Source organism: Stenella coeruleoalba (genome assembly GCF_951394435.1).
Source record: "Stenella coeruleoalba genome assembly, chromosome: X".
In the NCBI taxonomy this organism is placed as follows: Eukaryota; Metazoa; Chordata; class Mammalia; order Artiodactyla; family Delphinidae; genus Stenella; species Stenella coeruleoalba.
The window spans coordinates 108,332,402-108,355,625 of record NC_137152.1 but is presented as its reverse complement, the minus strand read 5'-3'; the positions used below and the strand labels follow the sequence as shown (position 1 = coordinate 108,355,625).

The following is a 23,224-nucleotide window of genomic DNA, read 5'->3' as shown; positions in this document are numbered from 1 at the left end:
AAGACAGACCTTTCTATGACCATTAATGTGGACCACCTGCTCTTGACTTAATGGCTTTGTTTATAGAATTACCAGGAAAGAGAATGGAATTGTACTAGCAGGAGAAAGCAAATGAAATGAGCCACATTTTCCTCATTTGTAAATTAGAGGAATTGGACCAGACCAGTATTTTTCAGACTGTTCTTTGGAGCCAGCTAACGAGGTACCTCCGGGGCCTCCTTGAGGAGAGATAAGGGAGACACAGGGTTCTTCTAGTGGACGAGACTCTGCATCTGTGCCTTTCTCTCCTGGCTGCACCAGGGAAGCTTTGCTTTCCTCAGTTGTATGTAGTAGGGTTTTGAACATGATTTCAAGGGGGAAAAGATTCTATGGCCCCTTCACTCCCCCCACCCCCCAAAAAAGATGAAATTTGAAAACCTTTTGAAGGCCTTTGCACCTCTCCCCTCTGTGACTCAACGCCAGTGAAGAAATAGAATATTCTGGAGCAAAGTTATCTTTGCAGGACTGATCTTAGTGCTGTTACCTTTAGGCCCTCAAAGGAAAAGCCAAATTTTAGCCCATTTGGTTGTTTTGAGGACTGGAGGACTGGTCAAAATACAAACTAGACAGTGATGCTAACAGTAAAATATAAATCCAGTGGCTTCTTAGAGAGTTCATTCAGATTTAGAGTAGCCATATAATTTATTGTCCAAACCAGGAGGTGCTTAAAAACAATTATGCCCAGATAACATGGGCAGACCAGGATTCATGGTCCCCCTAGCGAGGAATCTTACATTTACCAGAGTGAAGATAAAGAATTGTGTATTTTAAAAATTAGGTGCTTATTGGCTGTCTCACTGGGAGATGTTAGTATTAGTTTGTTGGTTGCATTCCATTATTACAGTTGTGTGTGTGTGTTCCCATTTCCCAGCCATAAGCCATCAGGAAACAATTCATTACAGTACGTTTTTGTTCACTCCTTTTCCTCCTGATATTTTCATCATAAATTGCAAAAAAATAAAACAAAAAAAAATTGTTGGGGCATATGAGGGGTGGGTGGGAGCAAGTAGGGAGGTGATGGGTATAATTAAAGGAATAGTCGGAATCCTGAACTGCTGCCCCCACCTCTGCAACCATTATTAATCTTGGAGATGCTCGTGTCAGAGTCCCTAAACAATGCACAGTTAATCCAGATCAAAGTTAATTACATTGTAGTTCCCCTAACACATCTGCCCTCCTTCAGCAATTCCTCGCATTTATCCTAAGCTGAATAGGCAGAAAGGTGCTGCTTTTTCTTTTTTTGGTGGCGGGGCGGGGGAGCTGCATTGGGACTTCGCTAATGCGCGAGGGCTTTCTCTAGTTGCGGCGAGCGGGGGCTACTGTTCGTTGCAGTGCACGGGCTTCTCATTGCGGTGGCTTCTTTGTTGCGGAGCACATGCTCTAGGTGCACAGGCTTCAGTAGTTGCGGCGCACTGGTTCAGCAGTTGCGGCTCACAGGCTGTAGAGTGCAGGCTCAGTAGTTGTGGTGCACGGGCTTCGTTGCTCCGTGGCATGTGGGATCTTCCCGGACCAGGGATCAAACCCACGTCCCCTGCATTGGCAGGCGGATTCTTAACTGCTGCGCCACCAGGGGAGTCCATGCGTGCCGTGTGGTTTTGAACGTCTATGTGCGTGCCAAAGAGAAAAGCAAGGACTAGAACACCCTTTGCAAGTGTCTGAAAGTGGTTTCTTTACATTAACCATCCCCCCTCTGAGTTGATTCCTGGGGAAAAGGACCAGGCTGACACAAGCCTGCCACGGTGTTAGCCTCCCTTAGCCCCGTTGGGACCCCTTTAGAGAACTGAGATTCCAGAACCCCTAACTTGAGGGGGAAGGTGGTGGTCGAACCAAGGAAGCAGGTTAAAAGATTGAGGGCTAGAAGTCTAGTCCACGTTATGCCACCTCCCAGGGTAAATAAACACTCGAGGCTTCCCAGTATCGCATTCTTCTTGACATGGTTCCCAGAATTAACTGAGAACCAATAAGATTGGTTCACCACCAATAAGATTGGTGGCAAATCAATAAGATTGACTGTTCACCCTTACTTACCTGTGCAATAAAGAGTATGTGACCCATAAGGAAATAATCACAATTTCCAATGTTACTTTTGGTATGAATTTTTTTTTTTTTTTTTGCGGTACGCGGGCCTCTCACTGTTGTGGCCTCTCCCGTTGCGGAGCACAGGCTCCAGATGCGCAGGCTCAGCGGCCATGGCTCACGGGCCCAGTCGCTCCACGGCATGTGGGATCTTCCCGGACCGGGGCAGGAACCTGTGTCCCCTGCATCGGCAGGCGGACTCTCAACCACTGCGTCACCAGGGAAGCCCTGGTATGAATTTTTTTAAAGCAAGAAAGAAATTTCTGTGTACCTTAGTTTTGTCAAGTTGTTTGAGAAAGTTAATTTCCAAATATGACCCTAAAGTTTTGGAGAATTGATCCCTATTCTATATTCATTGTATTCCCATGTCTGCCTAAGAGTTGTTTGCATCGTTATATGAGAATACAATGAATACAAGCTGTAGGGCTCAATTTACTTTCAGTAAAACATTACTTGCCAATTGTTTAGTGGAAAATACTGTTATGACTTAAATTTTTTTTATTATAGCTGATTTACAATGTTGTGTTAGTTTCTCGTGTACAGTTTCTCATTACACACACCCACACACACACTTTTTCATATTCTTTTCCATTATGGCTTATCACAGGATTTGAATATAGTTCCCTGTGCTCTACAGAGGACCTTGTTATTTATCCATATTACATATAGTAGTGTGTATCTTTTAATCCCAAACCCCTAATTTATCCCTCCCCCACCCCGTTCCCCTTTGGTAACCATAATTTTGTTTTCTATGTCTGTGAGTCTGTTTCTGCTTTGTAAATAAGTTCATTTGTGTCATCTTTTAGATTACATATAAAAGTGCTATCATATGGTATTTGTCTTTCTCTGTCTGACATACTTGACTTAATATGATAATCTCTAGGTCCATCCATTTTGCTCTAAATGGCATTATTTCATTCTCTTTTTATGGCTGAGTAGTGTTCTATTGTATATACGTACCACATGTTCTTAAGCCATTTGTCTGTTGATGGACATTTAGGTTGCTTCCATGTCCCGGCTATTGTAAATAGTGCTGCTATGAACATTGGGGTGCCTGTATCTTTTTGAATTAGAATGTTTTTCTGGATATATGCCCAGGAGTGGGATTTTTGGATCACATGGTAACTATTTTTAGGTTTTTTTTTTTTTTTTTTTTTGACGAACCTCCATACTGTTTTCCATAGTGGCTGCACTAATTTACATTCCCACCAACAGTGTAGGAGGGTTCCCTTTTCTCCACACCCCCTCCAGCATTTTTTATTTGTAGACTTTCTAATGATGGCCATTCTGACTTGTGTGAGGTGATGCCTCATTGTAGTTTTGATTTGCATTTCTCTAATAATTAGTGATGTTGAGCATCTTTTCATGTGCCTATTGGCCATCTGTATATCTTTTTTGGAGAAATATGACTATTTTAAATGTTGTGTTTGTAATCGATAACTTTAAAAAATAATGTTTTGCTTTACCGCTGAGCATCTTCTTGACTTAAGGACTGACTTGAAATCAAACCCTTCCACTAGGTTGAGTTATATCTAAATTACATAGTAATACGACACTCAAGCATCAAATCAGTTTCTAAAGATGCCAAAGCACAAATTATGTAAAAATCTATCATCAGTGTAATGTTTCTTTTTAGAAGGCTGGAAAGGAATACTTGCACATTTGAAAAAATATTCATTACATTCGTTTTTGGAGTATGAGTACCAGCTCAACAGAGATTTTAATTTAAGGTATAGTGGTATGGGGAAGACAGTAAATGATCTGGCTATGAAAAGCATATTTCAAATTGAACATGTTGAAAATAATCTACATTTGATTGAGAAAAATTAGTAAGCTCTAACAGTGTGGGGACCCAAGCAATGTTTTTTCATGTAGGAACTGTTGTCCAAATGTAGTTGACGGGTGGAACTGGAGCAACCCAAGAAATACATTCCTTCTTTTGGTGTCCAGTAGAATTAATTACCTTGGGCCTGAAAAAGACCCTTCAGGGTGGAGAACCTCACTCACTTCATCTACAAAGAAGGCTTTAAAGTCAACTATGAAAACCATTGTGGTCTTGGGACTAGTTATGCATACTTAACTCAGAGATGTTCACACTTTCTTTTCATGAGCAGATGCCCTGCTTCTCCAGTTTACTTTTGCAACAAAAGGGTTGCTGTTATTTGCTGAGCAATGATTTGATTATCACTAAACCTTTTAAAGGCTATTAGCACCAGCAAGCTTAACTGACTTCAGGAGAAACTCGCCTCTTACTTGGAGTATGCTTGCCTTGCTTCAGTTTTTCTGGGCGCAGACATCCAGTGATTTCAGCTTACTCCATTGAGCTTTGCAATTCAAACTTCAGAAAAGTCCCTTTAATTAGGAACAGATGGTTCACGAATACCCTGGTGCTACACATCTTTGTATTACTTATTCCATCTTTACTTGTCATGGTTCATGATACATTTCTTATTTACCTGCTAGCAGCAGCAGTTTTGCGTGGAAGGGTGAAGTCTGTTGTGGTCTTTCAAAAATGCACAAGTGGTTACATGCACCGTGAAAATTAATAGCTCCTATGCCAAAGAGAGTTGCATTCTCATGGTTTCAATTAACACTGACATAATGGGGCTGTGTCTATACCCCAACCCCAAACTCCGGGGACTGTAATTAGAAATCGGTGCCTTAGCCTTGTGATGTCTAAATGACTGTCCTGCCTTGAAAATGATTTCCATTGATCCCCCTTCATTGTTGTCTATTCGCAATGCCCCGACACCTACAAGAGTACTACACAAATTAGCTTACCATTTCCCCAAATCATTATGTCTATTTTTAAAAATGAGCAATACAAAAAGCTTTTAAGTGTAGATAGGTATTCAACATTTAATATTCTTTTTCACACGCAACCTTAAAGACTAGAATTGCAAAGAGGAAGGTGGGATATATATATATATGTGTATGTATATATATATATTCTATACACTATAATACATACAGGGGTGGAGACATGGGGAAGGTAGGGGTGTGGGAAATGTCAAGGACTGAATACTCTCAAAACAATAATAGAGCCCTCTACAAGGGGGCGGATACAATGATGCTTCAACTTATCATAACTGAGTCTAATTTAAAACACAAGACTTATTTTCAAGCATTTATGCAGTTTCAGCTACAGTGTGGCTCCAAATATCCCTGAATGAATCCTAGCTTATTTTATATGTTTTGTTATGTGTTTAAAATCCTATTATCAGGGACATAGGAGAATCTCCACCTTCTTTCTTAGCACGTTTGTGTATTGAAATCAAACCGAGTTGGGAAGTTGTTGAATATACCCTTCACATCTCACAGCATGTTTGGGTTCCCTATCTTTTTCTTCTTCTTTTTTTCTTTTTAAAATTTTCTTTATTTCAGGCTGTGTTGCGTCTTCATTGCTGTGCGCAGGCTTTCTCCGGTTGCGGCGAGCGGTGGCCTCTCTTGTTGAAGAGCACGGGCTCTAGGCGCATGGGTTTCAGTAGTTGTGGCACACAGGCTCAGTAGTTGTGGCTCACAGGCTCTAGAGCACAGCCTCAGTAGTTGTGGTGCACGGGCTTAGTTGCTCTGCGGCATGTGGGATCTTCCCAGACCAGGGATCGAACCTGTGTCCCCTGCATTGGCAGGTGGATTCTTAACCACTGCACCACCAGGGAAGTCCCCTATCTCTTTCTTTGATAGTCCCCCTATCTCTTTCTTTGACCATAATTTGGGGAACGATTTCCTGTTATTTTTGTTGGGTGCTTATGTTACCAAGAACAGATAAAAATCTAGACCCTTTCTGTTTGTTTGGTACTATTGGCAGTGCAGGGGAAAAATGTTGTAGTGAATGTATGTTAGGAACTGGAAGAAACTAGAAGGAAATGTGTTTCTAACTTGAGTGCCGCATGTTGACTGCCATCACTGTGTAATGTGGCTGAAGGCTCATTCTGAATTACTGAAATGAGATCCAGGCTGTGTGAAGAGTTCTGTTCCAGGATTTCTCTTTTTTCAGGCGGCTTGCAGTAGTTTTTAATGTGGTGTTTGGAAAATGCAGGTTATTTGGTAGAAAGTCCCAATCTATATTAAGAGAGTCTTTGCAGAGAAAAGGACTTTTCTGCAAAGGCATTTTATAGCAGAAATGGAGTGCAGATGTCACGTTAAATTTATACCCTGAGGAACGCAGGAATGAGTATTTTTAAAAGAGTCTTAATAAGTTAAAAAGGAAATGAGGACCCCTCCCCCTCCACTGACTTTTACCATGAAACATAGACTAGCTCCTAAGATCTAAATTCCTTGTTACCTTACCATTTAGAAACACCTTAGTCAGTCTTGAAGGATTTCATAAGGCTTGGAAGTTGACTATTAATGTATTGTCATTATGCTCAATAACTCAGATTGATTTTGATTTGAGTTAATAAAGGAATATCGAGTCCAGATGATGTTCCCTTTCTATCATACTGGTCCCCCAAAGTAAACAAATCAAGCCATCTCATTCTTCTGTAATTAATGTCAAAACCTTTCCCTTATATAAATAATATGCCACGTTCTAGTAGAAATTGATCATCTCTGCTACATTTAGCTGCAAGTTTTTCAAACTGTTAAAACTTTGGCAAAATATATAGTTTCCTGTTTTGTTCCAGTAACCTCTTTTCTCTTCGTGTCCAGCAGTGTTTACTTGAGCTTTTGAGTTGTGTCTACCTCTGGTGAATATTTTTTTTTCTCATCCCTGTAGCATGGGTTTCAGTACTTGTGGCACATAGGCTCAGTAGTTGTGGCTACTGAGTGCATTGAGTGCATAAGTCATTATTAAAAATTATTAAAATTATTATTAAAATTATTTAAAAATCCGTCATCTCATCCATAGTTGTCCAGTCAGATATCGTTCCATGTAGAACAGTTGCATCCTAACTTGCCCATCAACATAAAAACTGATTCATTTGGTCAATAAATTTGAAACCTGCAAATTCTCACTAGAAAATATCCAACCCCAGAGCTGAGGTATTCACTGTGTGTGGATACCCTATGTTAGATCTGCGAGCTATGCAGGAGGACCAGCCCCATGTGCTGCCCTTAAGGTTCCGATAGTCTGGCACTCAAAAGATATACGTCAAGGAAATTGAGTGTACCTGCTCTAGGACAAAACTGCCCCATTTCAAATCTTGGCCATCTACTGGAAGCTGTTGTGTTTGTCCCTTAATCTCTTTAGGCCTCTGTTTCCTCATCTGTGAAACAAAATAATAATACTCATCTCCTATGATTATTTTGAAGCTTAAATGATTTAATACATATAAAGTACTTAGAACGGAGCCTGGCACATAGTAAGTACTCTATATCATATAAAGCAATAAAGTCCAATAAAAGCTGTCAGTAGAAAATTAATTCTGACATCGAACAGAATATTTTTCTCTTCAGTATTAACATCATGACCTTCATGATCATGAAACCATAGAAACTGAATAAGCATTTTCTGTCTGAGACCATTAACCCATTCTTTATGTCAGTGGTTCAAAGGAGGAAGGGAAGTGTGTACAGTTTTCCTTTTCCTGTTTTTTCTAAATATCATTTTGAGAAATACTTTTGAATTGCTAAGTGAGGTCCGAAAAATCTGACTTTTATAAAAGCAACCATAATTAACCCCTACCCGACTCCTCCCCCAGCCCCAAGGATTCTGGAAGTCACATCTGGGCTCAACAGACCCTTCTAAATAAAAGGAAAACATATCAAACATTAGTCAAGACCTGTGACCCAAAGGAATAATCGGATTGATCATTTTAAGTGGCACGGCATGCCATAGAGAATCAGTACGTAAGTGAGGATTAAAGCAAGGTCTTAGAACATGGTTGCCCATTTTGTTAATCCCCATGTGGCATGATCTACCACTGAGTCTTGGGTCTTCTGGTATAAATTATTTCAGTAACTAAGTTATTTGAGGACTTGAGAGAAGTGATTGATTTTGAGTGTTACGAGGGAGTAGAATGTGAGTGAAGTTGAATTTATATTCAAAATTATTAAATCCCCAGAACACAGTATGACTTCGTCTACTATTATATCTGCTTTCGGGTGAAAGGTTTGCCCCTGGCATGGTGGAGAGACCGTCGAGAGCTTGTAATGGAGTACCCTTGAGGGCCTGGTATATCATGACGTGACAGCGAGAGCCATCACTGGATCAAGGAGATGCTAGATTTTACCAGAAACTCCACAGGAGAATTTAAATTGAAGTACTGTATACTATTAGGCTTTTTCTTCCCAGTGCAATAGTATTCCTTTGGCTTGTTGACCAACCTACATGGCTCTTTACCGAGAAGCCATAGACGATTCCAAAAGAGAGACAGCCATTTTGTTTGCCCACTGGGGTAGTCCAGAGTCAGAAAGGAGAGCTGGGCCTTAGTACTCTGTGTTCACCATCCTGAACTTGGTCAGGTCAGTGAGAATGGGGACCCAAGACCTGGGGGGTAGTCTCATCACTTCTTCTGGGGGAGTGAGCATTGCAGGGGACCCCTATTTCTTTAGTTCTCATGACTGTTTTAAAAGCCTTTGTCTTTCTACTTTATCCCACACAAGGGGTTTATTTCCCAGGTTCTGAATTCCCTTCATGTAAAAAACACTGCATGGTAGTCTGATCAGTGGTTGTGAGACGAAAGACAGATTTTCTCTAACTTTGGTATTTCATATGTCCTTTCTCATCCCGGTTTTCTTATAACTTCCCCAGTTCTGGTATTATTTAGTGTTTCCATAGCATGTTATTGCTGAGTTCCTTGTGATCATTTTTGGTAGTTACACAACAAATCATGTGCAGAACATGAGCCCGTACTTAGCCAAAGAATGAAATGGAAAAACTCCGCCAAACCCAGCTTCATAATCTTCCTTTAATAAAACTCTACTGTGTCATTTGGTTTGGTCTCTCTTTTAAAACTTGAGGCTCCAGCAACCTATTTTAGGATACTCCTGTAAGGCCTACTGCATAAATGATTTGACTTACAGTTGAACCAAGGATGTAGTGAACCCCATCGTAGAGTTAAAAAAGAGAAAGAAAGGGAAAGGACTTCTTTGGCCAAAAGCGTTTCTCGAGCACAGTTGTGGAGTTTAAAATTTTTGCTTATTTCCAAAAGGTCTACACCATTTGGAAATTTCTTTGTGTTTTCTAGGACAGATCCCATAGTCTAGAAATTCCTACTTGCCTTGCTACCTAATCACAAATGCATTCCAGAATAATCCCTGGCACATAGTAGGTGCTCAGTAACTGCTTGTTGACATGTTAACTTTTTACATTGTTTTCTCGCACGAATCATTGTTTCCTGATAAGCATCATCATAAAAAAACGCCATGCGCTAACCTGGTTTTCACAGGCATTTTCATAATAACTCTTTACCTCTCCAGAATCCAGCCATTTTGGCAATCTCACCAATGTGGAACCTAATTTAAGATAAAGCAGAAAACTACCGATGCTTAAGATTCGAGTTTCATAAATTCAGTTTAAAGAGGCAGGGACACATGATATATGTGGGCAGTCGTTTCAGTGTTTGCTAAGGTGCAGTGCTGGAGTCATATGCAGTGAGGTGGCTGCCCACAAGTCAGTTATTCTCTTTGGCTTTGGTTTTCTCATCCCTCAAATGTGAGAGCTGTACTCGGTGATCTCTAGGGCCCCTTCCAACTTCTATGAATGTCTGGCCACCTCCTCTCTCCAGGCCTGTTTGTTTGTTCCTCTGTCCAGTGAGGGGGTGGGAAAGTATCAAAGTCCTAACTCTCTGTGACTTTAAAGGCATGCTCTTGTTGCTGTCCAGGAAACCTAGCTATCCAGATCGGCTATTCCTCCAGGGCATTGTTTAGCCAAGATTTTACTGTACGTTAATACATAGTTAAAAGGACTAATTTACTGCCTAGGAAAACATTTGGCACTGGTTAAAACTGTGGAAAAGTCCTAATTGTTCGCAGGGAACCCTGACTTCGGTGTATACAACTACCGTCCTGTTGGATGTACCTCCCCCTTTTAGGCTAGAGTTCTGTTTGAGATAAGAGGGTGTGTGTGTATACATCAGATAGGAGCCTAACAGTGTGAAGTTTTTCTTCTGATGGTGCTAATCTCCCATTCCTGTCCCTAAGGCTACTGTTGATAAGTGGTATCCAAAGTTACGCTCCAGAGCAGGTGAAGTGCACTGCTGGACTGCCCTGCATCCCAGCTTCTGTTCCCTGCGGTGGTATCTGCTTTCAGAAGTCTCTGTTTGCAGAGCTGGTTGGTACTGATAGAGAGGAATGCACTAATCCTCTGATATTGACTCCAAAAGGGGAGGGTGGCGCAGAGAGAATGACAACACAGGAACTCTTGGGGAGCTGCCAGCTTGTGATCCTGGCCATGATCCTTTCTAAGCATTGATGGAAATGAGTGACAGGATGGGATCGGCTCTTCTATGCCCAAGACAATTGCACCCTATAGAAGTGCAATTGAAAGGCCAAACAGTTGAAGAAAGATGAAACCAAGTCTCATTTCTCTATAGAGGACGCCTAGCCCAATCCGTCTTCGGTGCCGCCTTCATCCTTGCCTCTTCCTTTGCTCGTGAACTTTCAGTAGCTCCCTGTGTCCTGCCATATGGTGTCTTGATTTCTGCCTGGTTTTCAATCCCCTTTACTGTCCGGTCACATACACAGCCCTTCCTGTACTCAGCCAACCTTATTTCCCATAATTCCTCAACCCCGTTCTAAGATTCCACGGTCTGCTCAGTACCATGTATGCTTTTGTTCATTTCATTCTTCCTAACGGCGATGTTCTCCCTTCATCTGATCATTGAAATCCAACCCCTTCTGATTAGCGGATGCAAACTATTATATGTAGGATGGATAAACAACAGGATCCTATTATACAGCACAGGGAACTATAGTCAATGTCCTGTGATAAATCATAATGGAAAAGAATAGGAAAAAGAATATAAATATGAGTCACTTTGCTGTACAGCAGAAATTAAACACAGCATTGTAAACCAACTCTACTTTAATGAAAATTTTAAAAATAAATAAATCAATCCAACCCCTTCTTCAGAATTTAACTGAAGTCCCACCTCTTCATCAAGTGTTCCCTGAGCACTCTATGCTATACTGCTCCCAAGCCTGGACGGCCTTCACAGAACCCCAGGTTCAAATTTATTCACATTCTTCCCTGTAGGATACATTAATTTTGTCTTCTGTGCAGCTGTTGGCACAGAAGGGAGTACACACGAGGTACCCTTCTAAACGACTGGGGGCTTACGTGTGAAAGGGCAGTCTTGTAGTCAATGTGTCTGAAGAGAAGATGTGCTTGAGTTCCAGTCTGGGAAGGCAAACACGGTGATGGGAGAGGCCACAGCTGGCCATGGATGGCGGGCAGGTAAAGACCACCTCTACTACTGCGTCTTACGGTGATCCTGGAAATTTATTCGTAAAAGGACTTTGAAATCGTTGAGCCGTTTAAAATGAGTGCGAGTAGTTGAGTCTGTGTGTGATATGCAACTTTGTTGTTTAAGGTAATTCAGTGTTCATCCCTACCTCCACCTTCTTCCCAGCATACCCCTTTTCTTTATCTAATTTTGCTCTTCAGGAAGCAAGCCAGGCCTGCTAAATGTGACCCATCACGACTCATTCTTAAGGGAAGTTCATGGCCAAGCCTTCAAAGTCAACTTGATAGACTTGCAATTGCTGTGTCTATCTTTGCCCCACTGTTGTTTTTTCTTCTCCCAATTAGGTAAATCCCACAGCCCAGTGTACCCATGCCCTGTTGAAGATGATCTACTGCTCCCACTGCCAAGGTCTCGTGACTGTGAAACCCTGTTACAACTACTGCTCCAACATCATGAGAGGCTGTTTGGCCAACCAAGGGGATCTTGATTTCGAGTGGAACAATTTCATAGGTGAGCAGGCGATTAATGTATTTCTGTTGCTATTGATTGCTAAGCTTCTGCCACAAGGAATGTTTTATTTATTTTTTAATTAAAAAAAATTTTTTTTTTGGCCACGCCACGTGGCTTGCGGGATCTTAGTTCCCCGACCAGGGATTGAACCCAGGCCCTGGCAATGAAAGCGCAGAGTCCTAACCACCGGACCGCCAGGGAATTCCCTAAGGAATGTTTTAATTGTCAGTGATGAAATTTCTGTTCGTTATGTAGTGTTTGCCAGAGTTCTAACTGTACTCAAAGTTCACACCACTCTACAGGTAAATGTTGCCTTGAACTAATGGTGGCATTTCCGAAGACATTAGACAGACATTAGACGCAGCGAATACCAACTTTTAATAACAAGAAAGTGATTTTTTGACATTTTCCCCCTAAAGGTCAGTTTTAGTTCTGCATCATAGGCTGGTATCCATGTAAATGCTGGAGTACAGCCACCACTGAGCTGTGAAAGCGGCTTTTCAAATGTTATATCTGTTACATTGCAACCAAATCTGCAAACGGCCAGATACCCGTTGGGTATTTGGATCAGGTGCAATCTGATTGTGGAAATGTAAGGGTTATGTTTCTGTAGAGATTTAACAATCACAGGCTGCTCTGGTGAGAATGGAAGGACTTTTGTCCTGATAATTTTAGAGGTCAATGTTCTCGTCTACACCTAAAACTTAGAAAACCATTACTGGGAACCCAGACACCAATGGAAGTAAAGTGGCCTGTTTCTAAGAATGTTAATTATGTGGGAAGGGACAAATTATGGATGATTGAAATATCCAGTCATCGACTCCCTCGATGCCTGCTTAATGCATAATGGGAATCCCGGAATGTTAGTCGCAGTTGTTGAAGCTGCTAGTGGTGGTGGGGCTTCACCCACGTACTATCAGCACCCCAAAACAAACTCAGGTTTTTCTCCCATACCCAGCCACATTTACGTAATTGTAGAATTTGAGTGTCTTTGTAAGCACCTATTTTTCACTTACTTGTCCACATCATGGGAACATGTACGCAATTTGCTGAGGGTTTTTTGGGGGAGGGGAATGCGGGGATTGGAGCCGGGGAATGCTGTTTAGTCTGCATGAGAGCTGATTACCATATTAACTCCGAAAGTGCATCAATAAATTGGCTCCAACAGATTCTTGAGAACACTGACACAAGGGAAAAAAAAAGATGTGAATATCAAACGCTTCGGCACAATTGTAGCCTAAATAGCTCAAAGCTAGAAGACCTGAAAAAATCTTCCACACACAGAAAAGCCGAATCCCATGAAAGGGAAGGCATAAGACCAGTCAACACACACACGCACAAATGGCCCATCATGCCCAGAAAGAAGCCATGGGAGAAATTGTTGCCGGAAAATATTTCCCATGGAAATAATAAGCCCATGGCGTTTCTAGATCTAAAGTTGAAAAGTTTTTTTCTTCCTCTCTTTTTTAATCCCACTCTCACCCCCACCCCAAATGTCAAGTTTGCAGCTCACTTTTGCTAAATTCATTTTTAAACAACAAGATGGTTTGCCTTTTCGCTTTCCCCTGTAACATCTAATGCACTAGTTCTCTGGGCAGAGCTGTAGCGTTTGCTATACAGTAGCAACAATGTCTGGTGACAATGATCTAGTTTGGGTAACTTTTCTACAGGCATATCAGGAATGAGGTACACTATTCTGTTCTTCTAATGTGTCTGACAGAAACTATAACTCAGAAACTCGTCTTAAAATACAAATTCTTCTACATATTTTTTCCAAGAGTCTGCAGGTCCATATTAAAACCATACTCTGGCTTGCTTAATTAACGTCTTCAACCAGGTACTCCAAATCAAGGAGGACTTCCCTTGCTGCCACTATTCTCGCTGTGTGTTTTACAAATTACATTTGTTATCTTTGATGAAACAAAAATTCAACCCAAGTGGAAATTGGTAGGATTTCAGAATCAATTTTCTTCAGTTATTTTAAGTGATGCTTTCTGGAGGGAGGAGGAATATAATTATATCTAAGCTTCATTTTTAATGGGTGTTTTATTATTTATTTCTAATAAGCTGATATAAAAGGCCAGGAGTAATAGACATTGTTAATCTCCAGTGCTTTTTCGTGGATTTTCACAAGGGTTTAATTTGCTCTGTGGTTATAGAATTCAGTCCCAATTTACATACCTTTACCATAAGTTCTTTTTTTTTTCTTTGCAAGGAATTTTCCCCCCCTTAAAATGACTGCAGTTAATGAATGGGCAAGGGATTTTTTCCCCACTTCTTTACATCAGATGTTGGGGTTAAGTCGGGAAACTGCCTTTTGTTCATCCAGTCGGGTCGCGAGGCTGAAGATTGGGTTTCTGATTATCGGCGGCACAGTGCAAGAGGAATCGCTTTCTCTAGTGAGAAGGGGCTGCTTTGTTGCCCGGGTGGCGGGGGGCGTGTCCTGAGCACTAAACTCCTGCAGTTGGACTAGACCCTTTGAAGAGACTAAGGATGAGTTTTCCAACTCTGCCTTCTTGCTGCCGAGCCCTCGTGTCCCTCTCTTGAACTGTACCTATTAAACTGTCGTCCAGCTTTATCAAGGTGGATCCGAATAGTCAAAACACCTTGGACTTGGCTTCGTAAGAGGTTGGTTACAGGAAACCTTCTTTTTGAAAAATACTCCCACCACCACCACCACCACGAAAGTCAGTTTCTGGGAAATCATAAATTACGGGTAGGTGCACCTTGCTGTCCGTCGCATACTGCCATCGTGGTAACATTCATCTGGCTCCTGGCCACCCTTATGAACATCCCATGTTTGCTGCCACTGGGAATTTAGTATGAGGGGGTCGGGATTGCCGGCTGGGACGTCAGCCAGTTCCTGGCAAGAGGCAGGAGCCGGTCAGATACCCCGCAAAGGGAGACCTGCAGCCTAGATCCATCAGAAGCAACAACACCGGACCAGCCATCGTGGGACTCCTCTCGGGGCTTCTCATCAGGGCCGTCCGCTTCTATGGAGGCGCCCACTGGATAGCCAGGCAGGACTTGCCCTGGGGCTGAGGGGCGGCTTTGGCTCCCGGGTTGCAGCCTCCAGGCGGACCACAGCCTCGCTCGCATTCTTCAGTCTCTGGGGACGTGCAACGCCATGGCAGCGGCGCGACAAGGGCCCGGCCCCTCTCCCTTCCCAGGGCCTTGTGCACAGCCGGCAGGCCTGGAGTTGACAAAGACACCAAACAGCCAGAAGAATTGGGGTTTATGTTCCCTTTCACGAACACACGAACACGTTCACGATCTGGCCTTTCCTTGCCACTAGGGGAATAAGTAGTGACGAGGTGCGCCGTTTCCTTCCTGTTGAAACCTCTGTGTTTGAGATGTTTATGGTCTGTCCCTTCATAACATTTTTCTCTGGAGCCAGCAACTCCTTCTCGGCTCTGAAGGCATGTGCTCTCTGGACGTGGCAGCCCTGACGCTTCGACAATGATGAACACGTTTAGGTTGTGCGCCACTTGTTTACAAAAGTCCCCTTTTGCTAGCACATCAAACGCATTTTTCCTCTCCTCGAGCACAATGGTATATTCATGCTGGCAGCCTTTCCTTAGAGGTTGGAAGTGTCAGTTTATTGGCGCTTGCCACAATGCAACCTGAAACTTCATTTGTTATGACTTTCAAAAATATTGCATTGCACGGACATCTATTCGTGGTTTGTGACATCGGAACTGTAGTTGAAAGAAATGAGCCCGTGCTTTAAAATGTTGGGTTGCATTTGTTCTCGGGGGAAGGTGAAAGGTCGCTGACCAGATTTGGGTTCACTGATCTGCTGATGCCAGAACTCCTTTCCCAGCGAGCTCGGGTAGAAGTTCAGCTGTGGCCTGCGCTTTGAGAGAGACACACCATCTTCTAGAAACTCGCCCTTCTTTCTGGCAGCTGTCCTTGGACTACCTGAAGGCTGTGGAGAATGTGAGACTAACTCTCCTTTAAGGGGAAAGAACAAGTTTAAAAGTTCACTGCGTGTCATGAATGAGGCATCCTTTTTCTCATTTGGAGATTACCTTTCCAATTTCTTCTAATTTTACACAATAAGTATCAGGGAAAAATACTAAATCGCATAATCCCAAGAACCATGGATGACAAGAAAACCCATACAGTGCTTTTCATTTAAGAGATTCAATGTGTCCTAAAAAATTCTAGACTCCTCCAAAATGAAAAAGTGATTTCCAGAGTAATTAGTGAAGACTCATATTGTGAACACATGGATTTTGTGCCCTGTCTTGGGTTGTCTTTTCATTTGAATAAAAAGAGGTACAGGGCTTCCCTGGTGGCGCAGTGGTTGAGAGTCCGCCTGCCGATGCAGGGGGCGTGGGTTCGTGCCCCGGTCCGGGAAGATCCCACATGCCGCGGAGCGGCTGGGCCCGTGAGCCATGGCCGCTGAGCCTGCGCGTCCGGAGCCTGTGCTCCGCAACAGGAGAGGCCGCAACAGTGAGAGGCCCATGTACCACCAAAAAAAAAAAAAAAAAAAAAGTACATGTTTTTGCTTTAAAATAACTCAAGGCCCTTGTATTTGAAATGGGAAGTTTATCTTAATACAAAAATTGCATTTCTCAAAATGTCATTATTTGAAAGATCATTAGAGTTCCTAGGAGCACTTTCATTTGTATTTTCTAACTGTGCACTCAAGGATCTGAGAGGGTTTCATTTAAAAAATGAAAGAAAAGAATTGGTATGCCGGGATTCGAACTGATTTATGTTTTTGACGCTTGTAAATGGAACATGAAATGAGAAGATCCGTGGAGGTCTCTGGGAGAACGGGAATGTTATTCTGCTTCCAGCCTTAGGTTTGTCAGCTGGGAGCTAGCTCAGAGCCGTACAACGACAGCCACTGACACGTGGAGGGATGAATAATCAGTGTGTTAGAAGGTTCCCGATTGGGTTTCCTCGCTGTGGAATAAAGCCTTCGTCTGGTCACTTCACACTCTAGAGAGCTAGTGGTACATACTGACTGAATGAAGTTCTGTGTCATAGAAATAGATCTAAAAGCATGAATTAATGATGATCATGCCTCGCCCTCCCCCCCCAGCACCCCCCCCCACCCCACCCAAGGGAATCAAAGACAGTAAAGTAATCAGACTGATCACTCAAGGCCAAGCTAATGATTTCCTTTGTATGCTGTATTGTTCTGCCCCAAACCTCATGTTAGATGCTATGCTGATGGTGGCCGAGAGGTTAGAGGGTCCTTTCAACATTGAATCGGTCATGGATCCCATCGATGTGAAGATTTCGGATGCTATTATGAACATGCAGGAGAACAGCGTGCAGGTGTCTCAGAAGGTAAGGAAGGCCGGGTCCTGGAAAGGAGAGGACGGGGCCCGCTCCAGCCTGCGATGTCACTTCCATCACGTGACCACACTTATGCCAATACAGGTTTTCCAGGGATGTGGACCCCCTAAGCCTCTCCCAGCTGGTCGGATTTCCCGTTCCATCTCTGAAAGTGCCTTCAGTGCCCGCTTCAGACCCTTTCACCCCGAGGAGCGCCCAACCACAGCAGCTGGCACTAGTTTGGACCGACTGGTGAGCACTTTGGCAGGAATGGCCGTGTTTAATGACAAAGAACTGAAAACATTTGCTCCAAATGCATCTTTATTTGGGACGCTTCCAACTGTTGGGTCTTTTCAAGTGAAAGTTTTCCAGCAACTTTGCACAGGGATGTCAGTGAATCTGCCTCTTTGATTCCCTAGCTCAGAAATTTCATCCGTAGGCTAACAAATGGGGTGTGCCGAGGCATATCTGAACACCTGCCTTTTGTTTCACAGTGTGGGTAACACGTAGGTTGGATCCTGAGTTATAAAAGCCCGCGAGAAGAGACTGTGTCGTATCAGTGTATCTCCGGGGTGTGAGACCCGGTGGGCCTCAGATGGCGGTTCTAATGGAGAGCGAGAATGGACGGTGGATCTAGGCACTAGGCAACATTGTTTTCACAGAGCTTCTATTTCACCTGTTAATTCTTTGGGTGATTTTATACATTTTACATATCAGTGTGATCTGCATTTTTCTCTTCTGACTACGGAGAGACTCTGAGATACTTTACAGTGATGAAAAGGGCACATGTGGAGGTGGGTTTGGGGGTTTTACAGAGGTCTCTTTTTCTCTCTTTCTTAATGAGGTTACTGATGTCAAGGAGAAACTGAAGCAGGCCAAGAAGTTCTGGTCCTCTCTTCCTAGTAACGTCTGCAACGATGAGAGGATGGCTGCAGGAAACGGCAATGAGGATGACTGCTGGAATGGAAAAGGCAAAAGCAGGTTAGCCTCCATCGAACGGGTGTGCAATCTCTCCCTTCCTAGATGCCCGGAGACCTTTCAGAGAAGGTTTGCTCAGTTGTTTAGTCGAGGCAGCATGAAGCATTTCACAAGTAGGTGGCAACAACATGGAAGGCTTCTAGACATTCTTAGGAATTGGCTCTGCTGTAGAAGTGTCAGGAAGGCCCCCAGCTACTTGCAAAGAGTTCTGGGTCAAAGGTTTGTGACAGTGGTTATAAGCTGGTGTTACAGCTGCAATGAGGGATTGAGCGGTTTTAATAGTGTCATTATTTTTAATGTTTTATACCTGTGGTCCTGTGCTCGATGGCCTGGCCTCATAAAGTACCAGTTCTCCAAGGGTCTCATTCTCTTACTTGACGATGCTCTGTGTCCCTCCCCTACATACTCAGTAAGTTAGACAAGTACCCACTTCACTCTGACCCACCAACCTCCACGAAATGGGTAGTTTTCAAAAAAGGTCACAGTCAGATTGGAGAAACATAATGTATACCCAGGAAAAGGAGAGATTCAAGTTATTCGGAAGGCAAGCACTTGCATTTCATTGCACTCCGTGGAAAATGCTAGAACCTAGGCAGGAATCTTTGACTGTCTTCTGTAACTTTTTGTTTTACTGATCATGTGAATGGGGTCATTCCTCATTGCAGGTACCTGTTTGCAGTGACAGGAAACGGATTAGCCAACCAGGGCAATAATCCGGAGGTCCAGGTTGACACCAGCAAACCGGACATACTGATCCTTCGTCAAATCATGGCCCTTCGAGTTATGACCAGTAAAATGAAGAATGCTTATAATGGGAATGATGTGGACTTCTTTGATATCAGTAAGCATTTGTGCTTCTAAAGGACAAATTGTTATATACCTTGTGATGAGAAGCAGCGGAGTGAAATCTCTATTCCATTGTTTTTTTTTCAAAAATAGGTGATGAGAGCAGTGGAGAAGGAAGTGGAAGCGGATGTGAGTATCAGCAGTGCCCTTCGGAGTTTGAGTATAACGCAACTGACCACTCTGGGAAGAGCGTCAGCGATAAAGCCAGCAGCGCTGGGGTCCCCGCTGGGGCCCGGCCCTACCTCCTCACTGTCTTCTGCATCTTGTCCCTGGTTATGCAGGGAGAATGGAGATAATTCTCAACCTTAGAGAAGAAGTGTTCATCATCAAAAAGGCACCGGTTATCACTTTTATACCATCCTAGTGACTTTGCTTTTTAAATGAATGGACAACAATGTACAGTTTTTACTATGTGGCCACTGGTTTAAAAGATGCTGACTTTGTTTTTTCATTCAGTTTTGCGGGAAAAGGGGATTTGTACGTAAGGTCGGTCCTGCTTCCTCAGAATCATGTTAAATGTGGCTAACAGTGTAGGTACAGAACTGTAGTTAGTTGTGCATTTGTGATTTTTATCACTCTGTTTGTTTGTTTTTTTTTGTTTTTGTTCTGTTTGTTTGTGGGTTTTTTTTTTCTTCTTCAATACGGTCTCACCTTGTTTCTTACAAGAAAACCAGGGTCCTTTCTTGGCATGTAACATGTACGTATCTCTGAAATATTCAATAGCTGTACAGAAGCAGGTTTTATTTATCATGTTACCTTATTAAAAGAAAAAGCCCAACAAGCAGTAAAATTGCCATTTATCCCTGTTGTTTTTAGTTGCCTTATCTGGAGAGAAGAGGAGGTCATTTTAAAAATGTTTATTAAGTTAGGACAGAATGTGAAGGCGCAAGGGGGCTTCTGAGTCACTTGTCAGGTTGTATTCGAACATCAATACAAGAAGAAGGTTATACTTCATTTATAGCTGGTGACTGGAAGAGACTGCAGACTACCCATTTTGGTTGAGTTGGATTGTATAAACTAAGATCACAGGTCCATTTCTTGAAGCCGCTTAAAGTGTAGTCCATCTAGAAGATTCCTGTTGCATTCTCCCTCGAAAGATATAAGGCATGCAGGATATCGTAGTTATCACCTGTTCACACTTAGTTTGGGGGTGGGTTTGGTTTGGTTTGGTTTTTTTATCCAGGCAAGTGAGCACGCCCACCGTTTGCTGGTCTTCATGTCCACACTTGACCCTCCTTGAATTGATATCCCAACAATCTCATTTGGTCCTTCTTGTTGCAGATTTCAGCCCCGGTCATATAGAGGGAGCTGTCTGGGGGCTAGCCAGAACTGGGGTACAGCCTGGGCTCAGGGAGTAACTATCAACACTCAAGCAAAGTTTTCGTCCGAGCAGGTGTATTTGTGTTTGTTTTTGGATCCCAGGGTTTTTTTTTTTTTTAAAAAAGAGATTTAAGGTGTCTTATTTGAGTCTTTTTCTCTCCCAGCCCCGTCTGATCGGAAAGGCAAGGGTCTTGCCATGCATGGTTCACAGCTGTGTGCTACCCTATCAGGCAAGCAGCCCACTTGGGGAGATCTGAGCGTCCAGATTGTTTTTCATGTGTTGTCAGGATTTGGCGGGGGGCGGGGAAGGAGTCGGAGTAGGTAGAGCTGAGAAGACCACATCTTAGTGATGACCTTTAGCCGCTCGGGTGAACGGGCAAAGGCCATTATCTCTTGTCCCAGGCCAAAGAGTAAGTAAGCACTGCCTTGGCCCCTTTGGAGCCCTTTCTTTCCTTGAGTCCTTACCAAATGGCAGCCCATAAAACTATGAGAATGTAACAAAACTACGTTAAAAAGAGTTCCCAGAAGTCTTCAGAAAGAATCACGCTCTGCAAGTCTCTTCCTGCTTTAGACAGCCATTAAGATCCCAACCAATTCCACGGAAGCTGAAACCCACAGAGAGGTTGTTTGTGTTATTGTTTAATCTTCAGTTGTAAGAGTAATTCTCTATTTTTATATTGAAACATAATTACTTGATAGCTCAGGGTCTACATTTCCTTCAACTTTTTACACCAAATTCTGTAGAATGGACAAAATGGAATATTGGGGGCTGTTGTCAACAGAGGCTTAATTTTATTAGAAGTAGCCAGTTATTTATTAAAGCATGATGTTAATAAAATAGGCATATTCTGGCTGGTGTGTATAAGTGTTTTGTTCTTTTATTTTTTAAACAAATCACAGAAGACATAAAATTGAAAAGGCGCTCCATTTATGTATGAGGAAAAATTGATTGTAAATAGCTAAGCTGCCTTGTGAGAACTTGGAAAATGTGCTGATACTTAGTAACTACCTCAGTTGTGAGGAATTTCCTTTTTAGCTTAGACTGCTATTATTTTTACTTGGTAGAAATGAATCTGGTCTCCAAAATGTGGCTCAAAGAGTTATCCCCATAGACTTTGTTAGATTGTTTTTTAATTTAAAACCTTGAACTCTGCCCAGCTGTTTTCTTTCAGTCAAGTTCTCGAAACCAATAACATTTTCCGAATTAAATATTCTTGAAGGTTCTTCTGGAGTCTAACTGATTTGTTTTCTTTCTTTGCATTTTTTTTCCTGTTACTCTGTTATTATTTAAATTGTCTCTTGCTTTTGAACTTGAATATGAAATAAACAAATCCTAGACTTTTCCACTCAGGTCTGACTGGATAACTCTTGGCTTCTAACCAGCTGGCAGGCTCACACCCCCACACCCTCCCCAAAACAGGAATAAAGGCAAGTTGAATATTTTAAAACCTAAGAGTTTAGCGTATGAGGTAGAAAAAAGCTTTGTGAGGAGACCTTACTTTTCCAAAGCCTCAGTTAATAGCACGTGAAGGGTTCGTGCTTTACAAAGTCGTTTCTCATCTGTACCGTAAGAAACAACATTTTACGACACCTTAGATTTGTACTTTATTTCAAAAAGTCAGTAATTAGCACCTATGATTTTGATAAAACCATACAAACAATTGACTTAAATTTTTGAACTTTAGTTCCTGAGTGTTAGAAACCTAACAGTTTGCAGGTAATTTTTTACGAAAATTAACAGTTAAATTTTTGAAGTAAAATGTATCATATGCGATGACAGAACCAGAATAAAAATAGGTATAGATGGTGCTACACAGAATTCTACTTGCCCTTTTGTGTTGGCAGACTATGTCCATTTGCATAGCTAAAAGGTAGTATGTTAATAACTACTACAGGAAGCCTCTGTGTGTGTGTGTGTGTGTGTGTGTGTGTGTGTGTGTGTGCGCACTCACTCTCAAGCAAATACCAGACTACAAAATACAACTTTCTTTTTTGAAATAAAAAAGCACTGAGAAGTTTCTTCCAACTTAAAGCTTAGTGGGAAAAATATAATTCGGCCTTCCGTGATACATTATACTTTAAAAGTTCAGTTTCCACTTTTAAACTCCTTATTATTTTCTTGTAAAAATCCTTTTTATATATGTGAAAAATACCTGAAAGATAACCTGGTAATATAGGAGTTTTGAGTCCATCAGTAAGGCAAATGCCATATAATATTTGTTTGTCTAATTTAGTTTTTACGTAGGTAACATATAGACAGGGTTTAAAAACCAAAACACGTACTATAAAGGTGCAAAGCGCAAGTTTCTGTCCTGTTCCTGCATCCATCTGCCCAGTTACCTCCCACACATTACATAAACTTATTAATTGAAGTTCCTTTATACAAATAGAAGCAAATATGAATAGATTTTTCTTTTTTGCCTCTTTACATGAAAGGTAGCATATTATACCCAATCATCTCATTTTTTAGATTAACTTTAAAAAGTATTGAGAGGAGGAAGAGGGGTCCCTAAAGATAATGGATTCCTGTTCTAAAGGCATGGCTTCTCCATGCTGCCACAGTTTGGATTTTTACTGCATTTTGGCCCAGATTAATCTAGGTAATTTTTCAAGAAACAAACATGGAATTGACGAGGAACAGTTGGGCGTTGTAGTGCTATCATCCTGGAGTGCACGATTAGGATGCTGCCTGTGGTTCATTGAGCTTCATTTTTGGCGCTTTATTTCCATATCATCACCAGTGAAGAAGACATTGGCAAAAGCGATTGGGAAGATCCTCTTAGAACACAGCACATTAATACCACTTTTAA

General features: G+C 42.2%; 1 protein-coding gene across 1 annotated transcript in view; it reads left to right on the top strand.

Annotated features, from left to right (window-relative positions):
* The window catches only part of GPC4 (glypican 4), a 109,354-nt gene extending 87,590 nt beyond the window's left edge, over positions 1-21,764 (top strand). Inside the window, exons 4-9 of the mRNA XM_079910555.1 lie at positions 11,810-11,975; positions 17,152-17,282; positions 17,376-17,522; positions 18,115-18,251; positions 18,914-19,089; positions 19,188-21,764. Coding sequence (XP_079766681.1) covers positions 11,810-11,975; positions 17,152-17,282; positions 17,376-17,522; positions 18,115-18,251; positions 18,914-19,089; positions 19,188-19,390 — 960 coding nt within the window. The 3' untranslated portion in view covers positions 19,391-21,764. The remainder of the gene's footprint in view (positions 1-11,809; positions 11,976-17,151; positions 17,283-17,375; positions 17,523-18,114; positions 18,252-18,913; positions 19,090-19,187) is intronic.
* The last annotated feature ends 1,460 nt before the right edge of the window (positions 21,765-23,224 follow it).